Source organism: Micromesistius poutassou (assembly GCF_964030765.1).
Source record: "Micromesistius poutassou genome assembly, chromosome: 15".
NCBI classification, from domain to species: Eukaryota; Metazoa; Chordata; class Actinopteri; order Gadiformes; family Gadidae; genus Micromesistius; species Micromesistius poutassou.
In genome coordinates, this window is record NC_140285.1 from 323,521 (window position 1) to 336,080 (window position 12,560).

The following is a 12,560-nucleotide window of genomic DNA, read 5'->3' on the forward strand; positions in this document are numbered from 1 at the left end:
TAGGAGGAGGAGAGGACCAGGAGGAGTTGAGACTAGGAGGAGGACCAGGAGGAGGGAGGAGGTGAGAGCAGGCCGTCCAGAGAGGAGGGAGGGGCGGGACTCACCGAGGGCCCTGCGGCTGACCACCATGCCGTCCACCAGGGGGATCACCATGCTGAACTTGCCCACGGCGCCGTGGAGACGCATGCGGAACAGACCGGTCTTCAGCGGGTGGATGAAGATCAGCGGGACGTCCTTCTCCAGCAGCCCTGACCTGGAGGAGCAGAGGAGGAGGAGGTGAGGAGGAGGTGAGGAGGGGGAGGAGGAGCAGAGGAGGAGCAGAGGAGGGAGGTGGTGAGGAGGAGGTGAGGAGGGGGAGGAGCAGAGGAGGAGGAGGTGAGGAGGAGGTGAGGAGGGGGAGGAGCAGGTGAGGAGGAGCAGAGGAGGAGGTGAGGAGGAGGTGAGGAGGAGGTGAGGAGGGGGAGGAGCAGGTGAGGAGGAGCAGAGGAGGAGCAGAGGAGGAGGAGGGGGAGAGGGGAGAGCGTCCAGGCATTGTGCCTCTGGTAGTGGATGAGCTGAACCTCTCAGCTCAGTCAGTGAAAAGGCTTCGTCTAAATCATCTGGGTATCAGTCCCTCTATTAGCTGATGGCGAGACTGCCAAGTGGGAGTGACATTGAAACAAAGAAAGCAAACATTTTATCTTTGGAGTTTGGACGTGACGGCGGTGAGGTGGGCTGGGGTCCTTACCTGCAGGACGTGCTGCTGCTGACGTTGGCCTCCAGGCCCGTGCTGGTCTCCGCCAGGAGATCAGAGAGAGGGAAATTCTCTGGAACCACAAGCAGAACGTAAAATGTAGGAGCCACTCTTTCAGGTTCCTGAGATCTCCGCCGCCGGCTGGCGCGGCGCCATCAGGAGGATCAACTGACACAGAGCTGTGTACCTAGGATAATGTGACACCCTGTGTGTGTGTGTGTGTGTGTGTGTGTGTGTGTGTGTGTGTGTGTGTGTGTGTGTGTGTGTGTGTGAGCATCTGCTTGTGTGCGTGCGTGCATGTGTGGTTGTGCATGCATCTTTGTTTGTGTGTCTATGTGCATGCGCGTGTGTCTGTACGTAAGTGTGCATGTGTGTGTGCATGCACGTGTGCATCTGCATGCGTGTGTGTGCATCGGCATGTGTGTACATGCTTGTGTGTGTGTATGTGTGCATCTGCATGTATCTGTGTATGTGTGTGTGCATCTGCATGTATGTGTGTATGCGCGTGTGTGTGTGTGTGTGTGTGCGTGCATGCATCTGTGTGTGTGTGTGTTTGTGTGCATCCGCGTGTGTCTGTACGCAAGTGTGCAAGTGTGTGTGCATGCGCGTGTGCAATCTGTGTGTGTGTGTGTGTGCGTGTGCATCTGCATGTATGTGTGTATGTGTCTGTGTGTCTGTGTGTGTGTGTATGTGTATCTGTGTGCACGTGTGTGTTTGTGCGTGTGCGTGTGTGCGTGCGTGTGTACCGATGTCGTCGAAGCGCTCCACCCACACCACCAACACCTTGGTCTCAGGCCCCAGCAGAGGGAAGGACTTCCCTGTGGACGACCGCTTGGTCTTCACCAGAGGACTGAGCTGCACACACACACACATTAGAGGAAGCTCCTGTGACACACACACACACATTAGAGGAAACGCCTGTGACACACACACACACACATTAGAGGAAACGCCTGTGACACACACACACACACACATTAGAGGAAGCTCCTGTGACACACACACTTCTTACAAAGCTGTGCATCTGCCTCCACACACACACGCGTTAGAGGAAACTCCTGTGTGTGACACACACACACACACACACACACACACACACACACACACACACACACACACACACACACACACACACACACACACACACACACACACACACACACACACACACACACACACACACACACACACACACACACACCTTCTGCCTCCACACTCTTGGTTTAACGTCTGCTGACGGTGAGTGTCTCTGACCCGCAGTGCTGACATGCACTGCTCCACACCAGTGGTTCAGCTGAGGGTCACTCTCCTCTGCAGAGACTAGACCAGCTGTTAGCTACGTACCCTCTGGGCTGACTCCAGGTCGTCAGGGCGGTTAGCCGTTAGCCGCGAGCTACGTACCTTCTTGGCTGACTCCAGGTTGTCCCGAGTGGTTGGGGGGTCCTGTTAGCGGTTAGCTGTTAGCCGCGAGCTACGTACCTTCTTGGCTGACTCCAGGTTGTCCCGAGTGGTTGGGGGGTCCTGTTAGCGGTTAGCTGTTAGCCGCGAGCTACGTACCTTCTTGGCTGACTCCAGGTTGTCAGAGTGGTTGGGGGGGGTCCTGGTAGCGGTTAGCCGTTAGCTGTTAGCCGCGAGCTACGTACCTTCTTGGCTGACTCCAGGCTCTCCGAGTGGTTGGGGGGGGGTCCTGTTAGCCGTTAGCGGTTAGCCGTTAGCGGTTAGCCGCGGGCTACGTACCTTCTTGGCTGACTCCAGGCTCTCCGAGTGGTTGGGGAAGAGCTCCAGCGTGAGGTTGGGCTGCTTCAGGACGGGGGGCATGAGGTCTGTGGTGGAGTCCGCCTCCACCGTGGAGTCACTGTGGACCGACGAGTCCTCTGGGGGCGGAGAGAGAGTCTGTCAGCGCGGCGCTAGGGGGGGGGGGGCTCAGACGGTCACTTTATAGAAACTTCCATTTTTGAGCAATATGGTTATTTTATGGTTTTCGTGTTAATATGATTCATCTTTTTTTCATTTTTTTTTTTCATAATTCATGCGTTTATTCCTGACTGCATTAGGGCTTATACTTGTATTGTATTTTTTTTCCCGCTCTCCATTTTCAGTATAATTATCCTGTCCAGCAGCAGATTAATTTGCGACCCCTGAATGAATTAAGTACTCCAGAAACCAGGGTTCGATTCCTCCCGGCCCTCCTGTCTCTAGCAGGAGCAAGACGCCCTAATCCCCACCGTCCCAATGAACGACATGAACAGCGTCTTAATCCACTTTCAGTTCACGCCCCCCCCCCCACCCCCCACGCACCCCCCCCCCCCACCCCCCCCGGTGTTAAAAGGCTCTGCTGAACGCCTCGAGTGCCGTGAGGTGACCTGGTGGTACCAGCAGACGGTACCAGCAGACGGTACCAGCAGACGGTACCAGCAGACGGTACCAGCAGACGGTACCAGCAGACGGTACCAGCAGCTGTGCGTCCTCGGCGTGTTCCCCGAGGACGCGTGGGCGTGGGCGTGGGCGTGGGCGTGGGCGCGGGCGTGGGCGTGGGCGTGGGCGTGGGCGTGGGCGTGGGCGCGGGCGTGGGCGTGGGCGCGGGCGTGGGCGTGGGCGTGGGCGTGGGCGTGGGCGTGGGCGCGGGCGTGGGCGTGGGCGTGGGCGTGGGCGTGGGGTGCGCACTGACCCGAGTTCTCCGTCAGCGAGGGCACCACGAAGGCGATCTCCGTCAGGGCGTCGGCGTAGTACAGAACCTTCCTCTCCCCGTTGAACACGGAGCCGCCCGTCTCCTCCGGGCTGGCTGCGTCCTCTGCACAGGTCAAAAGGTCACAGGTCAGAGGGCACAGGTCAGAGAGCACAGGTGACAGGTGACAGGTCAGAGAGCACAGGTCAGAGAGCACAGGTCAGAGAGCACAGGTCAGAGGTCACAGGTCAGAGAGCACAGGTCAGAGAGCACAGGTGACAGGTGACAGGTCAGAGAGCACAGGTCAGAGAGCACAGGTCAGAGAGCACAGGTCAGAGGTCACAGGTCAGAGAGCACAGGTGACAGGTCAGAGAGCACAGGTCAGAGAGCACAGGTCAGAGGTCACAGGTCAGAGGTCACAGGTCAGAGAGCACAGGTCAGAGGTCACAGGTCAGAGGTCACAGGTCAGAGAGCACAGGTCAGAGGTCAGAGGTCAATCACACCGGCCTCAACCCATCCACCCCCCGTCCTCCTTGCTGGGCTTAAGTTGTAACATGGAGCGTGGTGGAGGGTGGAGAACCATACCATGTTCACACTGCCAAATAGAACACAAATACATTATTTATGTTCATTCTAGTTATTATCCTCCTGAAATGGTGTACTCAGCTGAAAGAATATCTTAAGAGGGGGTACACTAGTAGTAAAGGTTTGAGAACCACGGCTCTATAGGAGTGAGCCCCCCCCCAGCCCCGCCCCGCCCCGCCCCCTGGGCTCACCCTGGGGCTGGGCGGGGGGCCCGTCGGAGCAGCAGTTGAGGGACCAGCTGGTGTCCAGGTGTCCGGTCCAGCCCGGGTGGCGCCCCACCTCCACGGCCCAGCCCAGGGACAGCAGGAACTCCAGGAACTGGGGCTGGACGCTGCCCGACGACTCCACGTTCCTCAGGATCTGGACGGGGGGGTGAGAGACACACACACGCGGGGGGAGTGAGACGCACACCAGGGTGAGACACACGGAGGGGGTGAGACACACACGCAGGGGGTGAGACACGCAGGGGTGAGACACGGTGGGGGTGAGACACCGTAGGAATGCGCGTGGGGGTGAGACACGGTGGGGGTGAGACACCGTAGGAATGCGCGTGGGGGTGAGACACGGTGGGGGTGAGACACCGTAGGAATGCGCGTGGGGGTGAGACACGGTGGGGGTGAGACACACGCCGGGGGTGAGACACATGCGCAGGGGGTGAGACACCGTGGGAGTGAGACACACACCAGGGGTGAGACACACGCAGGGGGTGAGACACCGTGGGAGTGAGACACACACCAGGGGTGAGACACACGCAGGGGTTGAGACACCGTGGGAGTGAGACACACACCAGGGGTCAGACACACGCACGGTGGGGGTGAGACACACAGAGGGGGTGAGAGACACGCAGGGGTGAGACACCGTGGAGGTGAGACACGGTGGGGGTGAGACACACGCGGGGGTGAGACACACGCAGGGGGTGAGACACCGTGGGAATACATGCAGGGGTGAGACACGGTGGGGGTGAGACACCGTGGGAATACATGCAGGGGTGAGACACGGTGGGGGTGAGACACACACGGGGGTGAGACACTGGCAGGACTCTGACACATTGCTTGTGCGTGAGGAGTAGTTTTACACTGTGATGATTATTATTATTATACATTTGAACGCCTGTTGTGGATTATTTGGTTTTGGATCACGGGTGTGACATCACCAGACGACGATGTCGTCACGGGTGTGACGTCACCAGGAGACAACGTCACGGTGTGACATCACCAGACGACGACGTCACAGGTGTGACGTCACCAGGCGACGACGTCACAGGTGTGACGTCACCAGGCGACGACGTCACCGGTGTGACATCACCAGGCGACGACGTCACCGGTGTGACGTCACCAGGCGACGACGTCACCGGTGTGACATCACCAGACGACGATGTCGTCACAGGTGTGACGTCACCAGGCGACGACGTCACCGGTGTGACGTCACCAGGCGACCACTCACCTCGTGGCTGCTCTTCTGCCCCGCCCGCACGTAGAACACGAACACCGTGTCGAAGGGTCGGCACGGCAACAGGTCCAGGTAGCTGATGTCGTCGAAGAAGCCCGGCAGGGAGGACTCCAGGCCGATGAGGTGGGGGGGCAGGCGGCTGTTGTTGGGCTCCTGGTTCGGGGGGGGGGGGGGGGACACGGTTCAGGGTCGGGGTTAAGAACGCCACAACGCCACGCCACCACGGCGACAAGGTGGTTACGAAAGCACGCACCACCGCCGCGTTTAAAACTAGGGCTGCTCGATTATGGGAAAAAAAAAAAAATCATAATCACGATTATTTTTGGTCAATATTGAAATCTCGGTTATTCAAACGGTTATTATTTACACCACCCCCCCGTCCCAGCAGATCTCCTGCCCCCACCCCCCCCCACCCCCGTCTCCTCACCTTGAGAGCCTCCAGGGACAGGAAGCCAAAGTGGGAGAGGAAGAGGCGTGCGGTCTGGAACTCCTGGGCGGGCGTGGGGGGCTTGCAGTCGGTGTGGGGGTCGGGGAAGGGCTTGGCGCGCCAGGCGTCCCCGCTGTGGCGCTCCACCGCCTGCTCGTACTCCACCTGCTTGCTCATCATGCTGCGCAGGCGCTCGTGCTGCAGCTCCAGCTGCAAGGCATCATGGGAGGTCGTTAGGGGGGGAGGGCGGGGTTGAGAAAGGTGGGGGAAGCTGATTGGTGGAGAGGGGGGTTTCACTAGGGGAAGGCTTTAGAGGGGGACGTCAGGCGCTCGGCTGTGTTCTGATGTGAGATGTTGAGGTTAACGTTAAAACTTTCGGGAACGTCGGATCTTTGACGTCGTCGGTGTGATTTCGAGAAGACGAAACCCACGATCGACGACGACGTCAACGGTCCGACTTTTCTGGAATTCCGAATTTTCGGGGGGGTTAAGATTTTTCTGGGATTCAGTTTTTTTTTATTTTTATTTTTTTCACGATTTTCACAATTGTTCCGAATTTCGTATCGCATCTCAGAACAAAGGCGAGCCGGACGGTTCCCCTCTCAGGCGGTGTTTGTCCCATAGTCCAGTAGGTTAGGCGTCACCATCCCCCATAACCCCATGTGTAGTAGCCGCTGAAGCCTTGTTATTGGTTACAGAGGGAAGGAGGTTGGCACCAAACATTGCCTGGGGCTGAGAATTATTTTCCTTCATTTTCTTGTTAATCTTCCATCGAAAACTGGAAAAATTATTATTTTTGAATCACTTCTTATTTTATTTTTTATTTTTTTAAATCGACAATATATCAGTTTCTGTCAATGTTTTGGTGAAGGCTGGTCTGTTCCCAGATGTGACGTTGTGTTACAGATGTCACCGAAATTGTAAAAACACAACTTGGCGACCATCGATTGTTTCCAACTGTCGTGTTTCCACCACATTCCGTAAATTAAGTTTTAGTTCTTGGTAAATGCAGAAAACGATGACGTTGTCCGACGTCGAATCACCACATTTACACTCTAAAACACGTTAACACGTATCCCTAATCATGACGTTGAATGCTTGGTGCCAAGGACGAATGAGGAGTCAGTTGTTATATGTTGTCATGGAGACCCGTTGTCAACGACACCCCAGCGGTTTTTCCGGATTAAGGATCTTCAAACTCACGTGCGGGTCATTACACTTGAATGTGTAGGTCGCCTCATCCTGCCAGCCCATACAACCCACCTGAACATATACATCACACAACCCATTCACTAACAGTAACACAACCCCTTTACTAACATGTTGGGGCCATGGGGCCAGCTCATACAGCCCACCTGAACATATACATCACACAACCCATTCACTAACATGACCGCATGTTGGGGCCACATCACACAACCCATTCACTAACATGACCGCATGTTGGGGCCACATCACACAACCCATTCACTAACATGACCGCATGTTGGGGCCACATCACACAACCCCTTTACTAACAGCACCGCCATGGTTGGGGCCGTGGGGGCCAGCCCATACAGCCCACCTGAACATAATCATCACACAACCCCTTCACTACTAGGGGTAAGGGGGTACTACGGGTGAAAGGGGGTACAGGCGGTACTAGGGGGTACAGAGGGGTACTGGGGAGTACAGAGGGGTACTGGGGGGGTAAAGGGGGTACTGGGAGGGTAAAGGGGGTACTACTGGGGGAACAGGAGGTACTTGGGGGGTACAGAGGGGTACTGGGGGGGGTAAAGGGGGTACTACTGGGGGAACAGGAGGTACTTGGGGGTATAGGGGGTACTGGGGGGGTAAAGGGGGTACTACTGGGGGAACAGGAGGTACTGGGGGGTACAGAGGGGTACAGAGGGTACTAGGGGGAGCAGGAGGTACTGGGGGGTACTGGGAGGGTAAAGGTTGTACTAGGGGGGGAACAGGGGGTACAGAGGTGTAAAGGGGGTACTAGGGGGGGAACAGGGGGTACTGGGTGTACTGGGGGATAGGGCGGGGTGCCGGTCCTCACCTCCTTGTTGACGATGTCGTCCAGGTCGGGGATGCTGACGTCGGCCTTGACCAGGGGGATCTTGTCCACCTCCTCGGGGAACGGTCTCTGCTTCACGCTATAGCGGACCCCCACGTCGTTGTTGGGGGTCGGCCGTCCCTCAGGGACAAACACCTGCTGTACGGGTGAGGAGAGGGGAGGAGAGGGGAGGAGGGGGGAGGTTTTAAAGACAGCTGGCCAAAGCTCTTTAAAACCTTAAAGTTTTCTCAGAGATTTTAAATACTCCCTGAGAGTCAAGACCTTAAAAGAAGCAACAAAAGAGAGGATCCCAGAGAGGAGAGAGGAGAGAGGAGGAGAGGAGAGAGGAGACCAGAGAGGAGAGAGGAGAGGAGAGAGAAGAGAGGAGACCAGAGAGGAGCAGAGGAGAGAGGAGAGAGGAGAGGAGAGAGAAGAGAGGAGACCAGAGAGGAGAGAGGAGAGTAGAGAGGAGAAGAGGAGAAGAGGAGAGAGGAGACCAGAGCGGAGGAGAGGAGAGAGGAGAGGAGGAGAGAGGAGCAGAGGAGAAGAGGAGAGAGGAGAGAGGAGAAAGGAGAGGAGAGCAGAGAGGAGAGAGAGGAGAGAGAGGAGAGAGAGGAGAGGAGAGAGGAGAGAGGAGAGCGGAGGAGAGGAGAGAGGAGACCAGAGAGGAGAGAGGAGAGAGGAGACCAGAGAGGAGAGCAGAGAGGAGACCAGAGAGGAGAGAGGAGAGAGGAGACCAGAGAGGAGAGAGGAGAGGAGAGGAGAGGAGGAGAGAGGAGAGGAGGCCAGAGCCCCTGGGTGCTGGTGCCTCACCCTCTGGGTGGCCCTGGCGGCTCTGGGCTGGTGGAAGAGCTGCATGGTCCAGGCGTGTCTCCCGGCCGTCCCCCGGATCAGGACCGTCACCGAGGGGCTGGGGTCTGGGGTCACAACACACACCTCAGTACACACACACTCAGTACACACCACTGACTGCACACACACACCTCACTACACACACACACACACACCTCAGTACACACATAGACCTCAGGGGTGATGGGGTGAGTGTCTGGTGGCGGGGTGGTGGGGGGGGTGGATGTGGAGCGGGGGGGGGTGGATGTGGCGCGGGGGGGGGTGGAGGGTGGATGTGGCGGGGTGTTGGTGGGGGGTGGTTGTGGCGCCACATCCACCCCCCCACCACAACCACCCCGCCACATCCACCCCTCCACCACCCCAGATGTGCCGGAGTGGGGTGGGGGGGTGGATGTGGCGGGGTGGATGTGGCGGGGTGGTGGGGGGGTGGATGTGGCGCGGGGGGGTGGTGGGGGGGTGGATGTGGCGGGGTGACGGGGGGGTGGATGTGGTGGGGGGTGGATGTGGCGGGGTGGATGTGGCGCAGGGGTGGTGGGGGGTGGATGTGGCGCGGGGGTGGTGGGGGGTGGATGTGGCACGGGGGGGGGGGGGGTGGCGGGGTGGTGGGGGGGGGGGGGGTGGATGTGGCGCGGGGGGTGGTGGGGGGGTGGATGTGGCGCGCGGGGGGTGGTGGGGGTGGATGTGACGGGGTGGTGGGGGATGTGGATGTGGCGCTCGGGGGGGGGGGGATGTGTCCCTTCCAGGACTCACTCTGTTCGTTGCCCAGCGGCTGCTCCAGCATGGCCAGGATGACCGAGTTGTCCAGGACGAAGTAGCGGAAGTTTCCGGCGCCGGTGGAGCTGAGGCGGGCGTAGCGGATCAGGGTGTCCTCGTTCAGCAGGCTGCAGGTGGAGGCCGGCCCGCTGGGCGACGGGAACGCGCCCAGCACCTGCATGATGCTGCGTGGTCGCCACGGCAACACGCAGCAGCACGGTACCCGGGAGGAGGAGGAGGAGGAGAGGGTCAGTGAGCAGGGCAGAGTCTTGGGATGGCTCAGTAGTAGCAGCAGTATGAAGAAGATCACGATGAAGACTAGGATGGGATGAAGACTATAGGGAGGATTATGATGAAGACTATGGTGAAGACTATGATGAAGACTACAGTGAAGATTATGATGAAGACTATGATGAAGACTATAGGGAGGATTATGATGAAGACTATGGTGAAGACTATGAAGAGGATTATGCTCAAGAAGAAGACTATGATGAAGACCATGAGAGGATTATGATGAAGACTATAATGAAGACTATGGTGAAGACTAGGATGAAGACTATGATGAAGACTATAGGGAGGATTATGATGAAGACTATAATGAAGACTAGGATGAAGACCGTGGCCCTGCCGACGGCGGGGCTCGGGGCGGGGGGGGGGGGGGGGGACTGACCAGGACAGCGTGGCCTCGGCGGCATCCTTCACCCTCATGGAGGCCGGGTTGTGCTCCTTGTCGCCCTTGTGCCGCACCTCCAGGTCCTGGCGGGACTTGCTGCCCGAGATGCCCAGCTCCACGATCTCCAGCACCTCCACCAGGCAGTCCTGGATCACCAGGGGACACAAGGCAACCGTCAGCCCGGGGGGGGGGGGGCCCCCATGATCACCAGGGGACACAAGGCGGCCGTCAGCCCGGGGGGGGGGGGGGGGGGCCCCATGATCACCAGGGGACACAAGGCGGCTGTCAGCCCGGGGGGGGGGGGGGCCCCCATGATCACCAGGGGACACAAGGCGGCTGTCAGCCCGGGGGGGGGGGGGCCCCCATGATCACCAGAGGACACAAGGCGGCTGTCAGCCCGGGGGGGGGGGGCCCCCATGACCACCAGGGGACACAAGGCGACCGTCAGCCCGGGGGGCTGACCCACGCAGCGACCGCCTGCAGCGACCGCCTGCAGGCTGAGGCTTCAGTGTTGTATAACATTTACGATTTATCAAGGTTGTATAACATTTACGTTGAGGGCGTTCAGCAGACGCTTTTATCCACCACAGCGACTTACAGTAAGTACATTGGTCAGAAGAAGGAGAAACAACGATCTATCTCTGTGGGTGCAGTGAGGATGTTCATAGAACCAAGGGCCGAGCACTAACCATCACTAGGTTAACCCATCCCCAGTATACACTAACCATCACTAGGTTAACCCATTCGCCGTAGACACAAACCATCACTAGGTTAACCCATTCCCCGTGTACACTAACCATCACTAGGTTAACCCATTCCCTGTATACACTAACCATCACTAGGTTAACCCATCCCCCGTGTACAACAGAGATAGCTAGGATAAGATGCTACACAATGTGAAGTACTGTTTTTAAGTGCCAGGACGTACAAACACACAATAAGTATAAAGGTTATATAACATCCCATCACACTTTCTGTGATCGCCATAGTGCCCTTTGTCCTCCAACCAAACGTAAAGAACGGATTTCGTTTTATTAGTTATTTTACAGCCACTTCAACAACGCAAAGGTTACAGTTACAGTAAACAGTGACGGCTCACATCCACCTCAGCGTCAGACTTTAAGAACGTTTTCTAACGCTCAGAATCACAACGTAACGGCCAAGAGACCCAAGCGTGCCTCGGGCAGCTCTTCAGCCTATAACTGTACCGGAGGCTTGAGGACGGGCCCACAGGGGAACTGGAGGAGGACCGGGTTCTGGTTCTCCGCCTCTACCAGACTCCAGGAAGCCCCTACCTTCTCGTCCAGCATGTCCGGGTGCTCCGTGAGCCACACGCAGAGGAACTGGAAGGCGGCGACGATCATGGAGTGGAGGTCCCGGGACTGGAGCGGGGCCGGCCGGCTGCACTGGTACACGATGTAGCCGCAGATGGAGCTGACCGCCCGCTTCCGGTCCGCCGAGTCCACCCCGGCCTTTACCTGGAGCCGGACACACGGAGGGGAGCGTCTGTTACACGGCACAGCAGCCGGGTGCTGATGGAGAAGGCCCACGCTCATTCAGAAGATAACTTCATTTAGGCCACACCAGGGAATCTTATCTATCTTGTTACAGCAGCTCTCAAGAGTCAAAGGATTGGGAAAAGCGTGATTAAATTATGAATACGTTTTAATACAATAAAATAATAAAAACGACAATGACAAAATAAAATAAGCAATAAGAAACAATATACATCTACAGAAGAGGATTATGGCCACATGTGATTTTTTTTTTTTGGAGTTCTGACTTTAATCTCCGAGTTTAAATTCAGAAATCAGTTTAAACTTCGAATCACAAGTGGCCATAATCCTCTACCGTATACATCACATGCACCTTTCACTAATAGGACTAATATTTGTAGTTAGGAGTTTAACGGACATAACCACGATGAATAACAGCAACGCACAACACAGACGATCCTGAAACCAGGCGTGATACCAGGACTGTCCACCGGGGGGGGGGCGCCTCACCTTGGCCAGGCCGGCCAGTAGCTCCAGCGCGGCCAGTGAGATGCTCATGTCCTGCCTCCACTGGGAGTTGAGTCTCTGGGTGACCAGGTGAATGCTGCGCACCAGCAGGCCAGCGGCCGTATCTGAAACACCTGAAGCATATCACACCCGAAATACCGGCCACCACACAGGGGAGGAGCAGAGGAGGAGGAGGAGGAGGAGGAGGAGCAGAAGAGGAGCAGAGGACAGGAGCGTGAAGGACAACACCACGCTGGCTGGTAGCACACAGGAGCAAACATTAGCATCACGCGCCGCTAACGGCCCCGCCTCCGCACACATGGCTGCTGTTAGCATCACGCCGCTAACGGCCCCGCCCCCGCACACATGGCTGCTGTTA

At 57.3% G+C, this 12,560-nt stretch overlaps 2 protein-coding genes and 1 pseudogene across 3 annotated transcripts in view; 1 reads left to right on the forward strand and 2 right to left on the reverse strand.

Moving 5' to 3' along the window:
* The window catches only part of prex1 (phosphatidylinositol-3,4,5-trisphosphate-dependent Rac exchange factor 1), a gene marked incomplete at its 5' end in the record, with an annotated part of 35,847 nt that extends 29,326 nt beyond the window's left edge, over positions 1-6,521 (reverse strand). The window contains 10 exons of the mRNA XM_084479721.1: positions 105-253; positions 728-806; positions 1,480-1,588; positions 2,078-2,176; positions 2,471-2,607; positions 3,402-3,524; positions 4,175-4,343; positions 5,427-5,585; positions 5,860-6,069; positions 6,504-6,521. Of these exons, the coding sequence (XP_084335847.1) occupies positions 105-253; positions 728-806; positions 1,480-1,588; positions 2,078-2,176; positions 2,471-2,607; positions 3,402-3,524; positions 4,175-4,343; positions 5,427-5,585; positions 5,860-6,069; positions 6,504-6,521 (1,252 nt within the window). The remainder of the gene's footprint in view (positions 1-104; positions 254-727; positions 807-1,479; positions 1,589-2,077; positions 2,177-2,470; positions 2,608-3,401; positions 3,525-4,174; positions 4,344-5,426; positions 5,586-5,859; positions 6,070-6,503) is intronic.
* Positions 1-12,560, forward strand: part of LOC311359670 (natural killer cells antigen CD94-like) — a 164,129-nt pseudogene that overhangs the window by 124,553 nt on the left and 27,016 nt on the right. The window lies entirely within an intron of this gene.
* Positions 1-12,560, reverse strand: part of ralgapb (Ral GTPase activating protein non-catalytic subunit beta) — a gene marked incomplete at its 3' end in the record, with an annotated part of 42,910 nt that overhangs the window by 9,842 nt on the left and 20,508 nt on the right. Inside the window, exons 17-30 of the mRNA XM_084479722.1 lie at positions 12,185-12,315; positions 11,474-11,656; positions 10,176-10,324; positions 9,503-9,690; positions 8,714-8,817; positions 7,904-8,059; positions 5,860-6,069; positions 5,427-5,585; positions 4,175-4,343; positions 3,402-3,524; positions 2,471-2,607; positions 1,480-1,588; positions 728-806; positions 105-253 (exon numbers count right to left, since the gene is read on the reverse strand). Of these exons, the coding sequence (XP_084335848.1) occupies positions 105-253; positions 728-806; positions 1,480-1,588; positions 2,471-2,607; positions 3,402-3,524; positions 4,175-4,343; positions 5,427-5,585; positions 5,860-6,069; positions 7,904-8,059; positions 8,714-8,817; positions 9,503-9,690; positions 10,176-10,324; positions 11,474-11,656; positions 12,185-12,315 (2,046 nt within the window). The remainder of the gene's footprint in view (positions 1-104; positions 254-727; positions 807-1,479; positions 1,589-2,470; positions 2,608-3,401; positions 3,525-4,174; positions 4,344-5,426; positions 5,586-5,859; positions 6,070-7,903; positions 8,060-8,713; positions 8,818-9,502; positions 9,691-10,175; positions 10,325-11,473; positions 11,657-12,184; positions 12,316-12,560) is intronic.